This window comes from Neodiprion virginianus, unplaced genomic scaffold (assembly GCF_021901495.1).
Source record: "Neodiprion virginianus isolate iyNeoVirg1 unplaced genomic scaffold, iyNeoVirg1.1 ptg000023l, whole genome shotgun sequence".
NCBI lineage: Eukaryota > Metazoa > Arthropoda > Insecta > Hymenoptera > Diprionidae > Neodiprion > Neodiprion virginianus.
This window is the reverse complement of record NW_025804443.1, coordinates 36,664-45,006: the sequence shown is the minus strand read 5'-3', so window position 1 is coordinate 45,006 and position 8,343 is coordinate 36,664. Positions and strand designations below refer to the sequence as shown.

The 8,343-nt window shown below is 42.7% G+C and overlaps 1 protein-coding gene across 1 annotated transcript; it reads left to right on the top strand.

The window, feature by feature from the left end:
• The first annotated feature begins 5,975 nt into the window (after positions 1–5,975).
• On the top strand, positions 5,976–7,095 carry LOC124309693 (uncharacterized). Its single transcript, XM_046773532.1, has 2 exons — positions 5,976–6,992; positions 7,081–7,095. Exons 1-2 carry the CDS (start codon positions 5,976–5,978, stop codon positions 7,093–7,095), a joined length of 1,032 nt encoding a protein of 343 aa, XP_046629488.1.
• The last annotated feature ends 1,248 nt before the right edge of the window (positions 7,096–8,343 follow it).

Genomic DNA, 8,343 nt, shown 5'->3' with positions numbered 1-8,343 from the left:
GGTATCGGTCAAATATGTGGAAAGTTTATCGATGCTGCTAGCCATAAATCGGAACGAATCGATGAATCTCAAGTGCATCATTGTTCCATCGACGCGTTTCGTGAAGGATATATATTTTTCCTTATTTATGGGTAGCAGTGTAATTTTACCAGGAAAAGTTGACGCGAGAGATTTTATTAAAAAGTGAGAATCGTAACCAGACAAATTGTGGAAAACTATTGGAATTGTGTGCGTCTCTCTGAAATTCAAATTACACCGATTATGAGCAGGACCACGATATTTACCCGTGAAGTGACAGTGATCGTAACACTTTTTCTCCTCAGGGGTAAACGGTTTTTCACAAATATAACAATTCTTTGCGCGCATGTGACGATCGCGTTGCACTTGGGTAAGAGACTTCATCGGAATTATGTTTTTGATGCGTGACTCTACTTGAATTGATAAATCTTTAAGCTGTTTCATAAACCAATCTATGCAATCGACACCGCGTTTACCGTGGAACTCCGATAAAGTCTCATCGTACGTGCAATGTACATAGTACGCTACACTGTGCGGGATATGCTTTTGAATTTCACAAGTCTTACGAGTTTCAAATTCATCCACAGGTTCAGGGATTAATATACATTCGAGATCGGCGTATGCGACAAATGGAACGGTGCCTTTGTTTTGAAAATTGGAAAATACTAAATCTTTACACTTGGGAAATTCTATGCGTACTTTATTTAGCATAATACAATCTTGTCGATGATTGTCGTAGGCGTATTCCACGCTAAAGTGGCACAAACATCTGTCACATAAAAACAGCTGGCCATTATGATCAGACAATTGTTTGCTCACCAATCGGGAAAGATCTTTAATCCAAGCAAAATGGAATCTCGGTGCAAACTCACCAGTCATATCGTCTTCCGGATTACTCTCAACCATTAGAAGATGGATCGTGTCAATGTTTACGCTATGCAAATTTTTACTCAAATAAATTGGCACGATGACGCTTTTATTTGATTTTGCATGATGCGAAAAAGTTTCAGATTCTATACCATATACATTGATGCGCAAATTATTCAATCTCTCAAGCTTTTTCACATCATGTAGAGTAGCAGGGAATTTGATACCTGTACAGTCCAACTCGGAAATATATCGACGATAGTTGGGAGTCCTATCGGTGTGGGTGTCGACCGGGTGGAGGGCTGCTGTGACGGACCAGAGAAGGCATCTTTCGTCCTCGTTCCTCATGTTAATCACAGCCTTTTTATGTCGAATGTCTTGGGGCAGGTCGACGAATGTTGAAGCCCCCGCGGCGAGAGGCTGGTAGCGATTGATATTTACAGTGAGGTTAAGGATCTCAATCATACTCCAGCCGGAATCGCGTTGCTCGAAATCTTCCACCTTTGACTGCAGATCACCCCGTGCACGTATAAACCAACCATTTATATCGCTTGATGGGAGGAGAATCGCCACGTTGGAGGTGTTGAAACTCTTAACTTCGGTGGAGATCTCCTCGTGCTTGGCATTTTCGAATTTGCACGATAATATGAGGTTAACCTTCACATTTCCCTCCTCGCGCAGTATCAGCTCCAACTTCTCGGTGACGACGCGCTGCACATCGTCCAGAAAGGCGTCCAAATTTTCATGACGGAGATTTGTGACAACCCCCGTTCTGATTCGGCTGGCAAAAGCGCTATCCACGTCGTCCCATTGTACACCCGCAGGAGTAACGATATTTCCACCCGTCACCACTGTGCGCTGCTGCAACTTCTTGATCTTCGTCACCCAAGATTGCTGGAGTGCGATCGTATGTTGGATCCGTATTTTCACACCAACGGTTGTTCCTCGTTGCATGGAAATATCGCGCAGAACTTGGATATTCGCAATTCCAATATCAGCCCAATGATTGATGACGGCGTCATTCTCTTCTCCGGGTGGTTGCTCTCTCAGCAAATTGTACGTCCTCTCCATCTGCTCCGCAAGTCCCATATACGCTTCGACTGCCATGACTTTGACGTTGATATAAGCCGAACTTTGTATAACTTTTTTGACTTGCACGTATCGTGTAAGACTGGCGAGTCTGCATCGGATACGTTGAGCTTATATGTATATAGGCCGATAGATTGCAAGAATTTGGGAACTGTGCGCACTGCGTTCTGTGCATATCGGAGGGTAAAATGACGTCAGAGATGCGGTGCGCACTGCGTTCTGCGCATCTCGGAGGGAAAAATGACGTCAGAGACGACTGGGCCCACCCTTTATCCGACCCGCCATCCCTAAATTTTTGGGTTTTATTGCTCTCCCGGCTCTGCAGAGATGATGAAATTCATGTAAAAAATGACGCCAAAGACGGCTGGGGTCCGCAGTCCCCGCCCCCACCATCCCTAAATTTTTGCGGTTTATCTGCCAGTTTGAAGTCACCCAGTTCCGCAGCTGCATCTTGCCTGAAAGCGTGTTGGAACAGGTTTTCACCCCCTCCCCCTTCTCCACGAACCCGCCGCCGCCTAATGTAGTTTTTGAGTTTTATGAGTCGTTAAGCAGCGTGGGCCATGTGGTGGGAAAAATCGGTCAACGAAAAGCGGGTGGCGAACAGTGTGTGGTGTGAGAAAAATCTTATCTTGCCCGCTCTTCACCGGATGGTATGTGTACACACAGTTTTGGGTTTTACGACTCTTTATAGCGAACAAGTCCGAGCCTGCACATCCCCCGCCATTCTCTATGATATGTATGTTCGGTTTCAATGAGCTACTATAACAAAGAAGCTGAGCCTTTGCTATCGAGGCGTGAATTTATAAACCGAGCTCCCCTTATCGTCATCGATTGCTCCAAGCAGAACGAAACATTGAAAACTGAACCTGTGGACATTCGATTGGAATTTGACTGTAGCATTACGTTCCCGCCACACACTTCTGCCTACTGCATGATCTTGCATGATCGCATTGTTGAATATAATCCGATCAGTGGTACTGTTAAGAAATTGGTATAAGTCAATTTTGGAATAATGATATGTTTAATTAATATGGATATTGAAAATAATATGTATAACCTAACTCGTTAGAATTTAGAATAAGATAATTGAGAATACAATAAGAAAACTAAATGTAATTGATGTTAAATAAAAAAATTGTTAAAAGCATTCAAAACGTCATTTTAAACCTTCCTTCAGGGGTCATTTCCTGGAATTTTTTCAATAGATTTAGCGGGTTTTTACCCTATCCGATTTATGTGCGGCTTTCCGGCGCCAAACAAGTCTCGAAAGGAATTATTGTGCGTGTGTGTGTGTGTGTGTGTGCGTCGAATCCTATGAAAATAGCCACCGAAATTGACCGAGGGGGGCGGGGGGGTGAGAGAGGGTGCGCCGTGGGTCGAGGGGGGAGGGGGCTAGGGGGGAGCTAGGGGGGAGCTAGGGGGGGTGGTGGTCCAGAACTCTCATATATACACTACTGACTTGTCATCAAATCAACATGAAGGAATTCGCCTGTCTGCTAGACAATGCGTAAGGAAATATTGAGGCGCGCAGCGCCGAGTGCCCGAGGCGCGTAGGGCCGAGATGGGGTTGGCGCGCGAAGCGCGCAGGGGCGAAGCCCCTGGTAATATACATATATATATATCTGTCTATCTAATAAAAAAGTTTCAAACAAATGAACGTAGAAAAAGAATATAATAACAATAGTAAAAAAAAGATTATAATAACAATAGTATACGCATGAAGTTGGCGGTGGGGTGAGATCCCGAAAACAAAACAAAAAGCATCTAGCAAACCCTTTGACAGCTGTCATCGGCTGTTTATGACAGTCTTTGACAAATATCTTCATAGGTATCTGTTTCTGACGCGAAAAAATGCACATGCAAATGAAAATTATCAAGTTGATTCCCGACGGGAATTGTCTTTTTCGCGCGTTGGCGTATCGTGTATACGGCACTCAAGATCGACACGCAGAGGTGAGACTGAGTATCGTTTCAAATATAGTGGATAATTGGTCTACATATGCGGGTTTTATTACAGGTAATGAGTCAAACGGTGCTGTGATTATGTCACCTGGTGATTACAAATCACACATGAATAAAAATGGAATTTACGGGGGAGAAGCAGAATCAGCTGCAGCTGCGGACATTTTTGAAATATGTTTAATCGTGTATCGCGAAGAACAAATTCATCCACACCGGATCGGATCACAAAATGAAACACAATTCTCGCTACTCTTCACCGGCGACGGAGACAGTGGACACTTTGATGTCTTGCAGAACCAAAATAAAATTCAGATAGTGAGTAATAAGTATGAAAAGTAACAATCAAATAATAGTAAATCTAAATATATCACCAAACAGTCAAAAGGACAGCCAGGATTTACGATAACAATGGAGAAAGGAGGAGTTTCAAGCAGCAGACAAGGCGATAAAGATGGTGGATGGTCGGAAGTATCACAAAAGAAAGAGGAAAATAAAATTGTAAGTGCGAAGAACCAAATAAGCCATAGAATAATATCCATCAAATATTCGTATAACCAGGTAAGAGGACGACCAGGATCGATGTTGACCACAAGAGAAAGAGGTGTTTTGCGGAATGAACAGCAACGCAAATATAGAGAAAAAAATAATATATAGAAGGTGATTTTGGAGAATAACCGGCAGAGCGGTAGCAAAAATAATTCAGCAAGTCAAGGAGATAGATCGATGTCAATAGAGAAGGAACACCAATGTTCAATCAACGAATGGAAGCTTAGATTGATGAAAAAAAGAAAAGTAAGCACAGAAGGAATTGAAGTGGACAGCAAGTGCAGACCTGTCATCAAATCAACATGAAGGAATTCGCCTGTCTACTAGACAATGCGTAAGGAAATAGTGAGGCGCGAAGCGCCAAACAACGAGGCGCGTAGCGCCGAGATGGGGTTGGCGCGCGAAGCGCGCAGGGGCGAAGCCCCTAGTATATATATATTTACATATATGATATACATTAATTTATTATACATTGATATAATTGAATATAGATACATTTATTAATATATATATTAATAATTATTATAATTGAATATGAATGGAAGTAATTAGGTTGAATAATTCAATAGAATAAGAAAATAATTCATTTAAATAAATTATTTTTCTTAAATTGAGGATAATTAATTTTTAAAAATTGAAAATATGAAATTGAATAAATAATCATTTATGTATCTTTATGTTTCCGATAAACCTTATAATAAGTTCTAATCCATTGTATATATGTTCCAAATTACAATTCATGAAGTAAATTTAATGGCAATTTCTCAATGAGTAATATTTTTATTTTAATTAGTATGTGAGCACATAATTAAAACATATACAGGATCTTTTTAATAATTATATTGATTTGTAATGATTTTATTCATTGTAGAGAAAATTTTTGTTTTTTAAATTTCTCCCATTTTAAAAGTCAATTAAAAATTATAAGATTTACATATCTATGTATGTCGCATCGCAGTCGAGGACGAAGTCCGGACGACGCACTCGACCTTTTTATGACGTTTATGGAGGGTCATAAGCCGAACATCGAGTGACCAGATGTCGTCAGGATGTTTAAGAAATACTTAGCCTATTGCGGGTGCGTGGTGCAGGTACCACGAGTGGGTTGTATCGCGTAGAGGCCTAGGTCATAAAGAATAAAGAAGGCCGAAGAGGTCTCAGGCTTTTGGGGAATGCTTTCCGGACACTCTCGCTCGAGTCATCGAGTCGAAAAGATCATACTTTGAAAAAGGCTCTGCGCGATACACTCCGCTAGCACCACCTTCGAGAGATCTCCTTATAACGATTATCCTGCATCTTTTAATCTTTGTATCGAATCATTTAATAAATTCTGTACGCTGTGTCACTGCGGCCGTCAGTGAGATATTTATTGCGTCTTTTTTAACACACGTTATTTGTGTGTTTCTGACATCAGAAGTGGGATAAAGAACTTTCAACTCAGAGATTCGACGATAAAGTTCACGTGAAAATTGTGAAAACTCTGAAATACGACTATGACAAAAGACGGCGAAAACAGTGCCAGTGATGTGGTTGAATCTGATGAAAACAATGCCGGTGTGGTAGCAAGGGACAGTGAAAAAAATGTTATTGAGACAGACAGTGTACGATCTCGAAAACGAAAAAGAAAACGATCTCCGTCTACATCCGAATCGGAACTTGAATCTGATGATTCTGCGCGTACAAAACATAAACGGAGAGAACGTAGGTCAAGGCTGGAGGAAGAGAATCTACGACTGATTGCTTTGCTTACTCGACGAGAACGGGCACCGATGGACCTCGTTAAATTCGATCCAAAAACGACGGACGCCACTGGCTGGGCAAAGATGGTTGATGAATGGATTCGACGTTACAAACCGGACGATTGGGAAGTCGTCCAGCATCTGGCTAAAGCGTTCAAGGACGAAGCAGCTCAGTGGTTCACCGGTATGGACCCTTCTGGAAAACGCTGGACTGAAATTCGTGCTGAATTTATGAGCGCGTATGCAAAGAACAAAAACGCCGCTTCAGAACTCCATTCGATTTGGACCGACGACGCCGAGTTCACGCTCGAGAATTTCATGAAGAGGGGGAGGAAGATCAAAGCGTGGCTCAAGGAACGGAAATCGGTGGACGAGACCGCTACCCAACTGACTGGATTGTCGTACTCGTTCCAGAACCGATTTGTGCGAAATATTTTCGTACGCGAATCACCTCGCAACCTACAAGAGGCAATGTCGTACCTCGATGGAAGAACGACCGATCACCATCGACCGCGTGCATCCTTCGGAGTCCCTGGTCCACACACTAGGACTCCGACGCCGCGAGATGGGAAGTCGCACCGTTCGGATATCGAGTGCTACAGTTGCGGAAGGAAGGGACATCGTCAGGCCGATTGCAGATCATCCTCGAAGTCACACAGCAGCAAGTCACGGGACGGCAAGGGCGCGTATTTCAAGAAGGCGTTGACCTGTTACAACTGCAAGGAAGAGGGTCACATCTCCACGAACTGTCCAAAGAAGGAAGAGAAAATCGTGAGGCTTTGCAATTTGACCTCTACCAAAAGTACTTTGAAGCTGGCTGACGGTAGGGTGTTGACATTTATTTTCGATTCTGGTTCAGACTGCTCGTTGGTAAGAGAGAGTTTGGTGGAAAGGCTGCCCGGTAGGAGACGGTGCGTCTCAACGCGGTTAAGAGGCCTTGGAAATGGATATGTAGATTGCTGTGAGCAAATCTCTGTTTTGGCCGATTTAAATGGCATAAATGTTGAGATTGATTTGTATGTGGTAGCGGACGAAACTTTGTCCGAGGATATAATTCTGGGTAAAGAATTGTTAGCAGACGGTGTCTCAGTCACGTTGGACGGAACCGTGGTAAAATTTGCAAAAGTAGACAAATTTATCGGCTCGTGTAACTTAGAAATTAGTATCGATGCTGTCGATTGTGATTCAATTAATATGAGAAAAGCACTCGTTGAATTTTTGAGAATGTATGAGGAAAATATGAGTGTTGAGTCCCCCAAGATTCGAGTCACTTCCGGTAGTCTTGAGATTCGATTGAAAGACGAAAACAAACTCGTGCAGAGACGCCCTTACAAGCTAGGCGATGTAGAACGGCAAACTGTGAGAGGTTTGGTTGACAAAATGCTTAGGGCAGGAATTGTTCGAGAAAGTAGAAGCCCGTTTTCTAGTCCAATCATCTTAGTAAAGAAAAAGGATGGATCGGATAGGCTATGCGTGGATTTTCGGGAATTAAACTCAAATACGGTAGCAGACCGTTATCCATTACCGCTGATACAGGACCAATTAGATCGTCTGTGTGGAGCGCATTATTTCTCGTCGTTAGATATGGTAGCGGGCTTCCATCAGATACCCGTAGAGGAGAACTCGATAGAAAAGCTTGCATTTATTACACCTGACGGACATTACGAATACTTGACAATGCCATTTGGGCTGATGAACGCACCATCCGTGTATCAAAAAGCAATTAACAACGCACTAGGAGAATTGAGATACTCGTATGCGATTGTTTATTTAGATGATGTCCTTATACCTGGCAAAACCGAACAAGAAGCTTTTGATAGACTGAAAATTGTAACGACAAAACTGGCTGAGAGTGGGTTCTCGTTTAATTTAAATAAATGTAAATTCTTGAAAACGCAAATTGAGTACCTGGGATACACTGTATCGAACGGAGAGCTGAGGCCCAACCTTCGAAAAATCGAAGCACTGGTGCAATCGCCCATCCCCCGAACGCAGACCCAGGTAAGGCAATTGCTAGGATTAGCATCTTATTTTCGTAGGTTTATACCAAGGTTCTCGCAGGTAGCAGCTCCTCTCTATAAACTGACTGCAGGTAGCACCAAGACGATAACGTGGACAGACG

Bases quoted from the DNA above. Each gene is read 5' to 3' on its own strand.
- LOC124309693 (XM_046773532.1), top strand. From the start codon at position 5,976: ATGACAAAAGACGGCGAAAACAGTGCCAGTGATGTGGTTGAATCTGAT.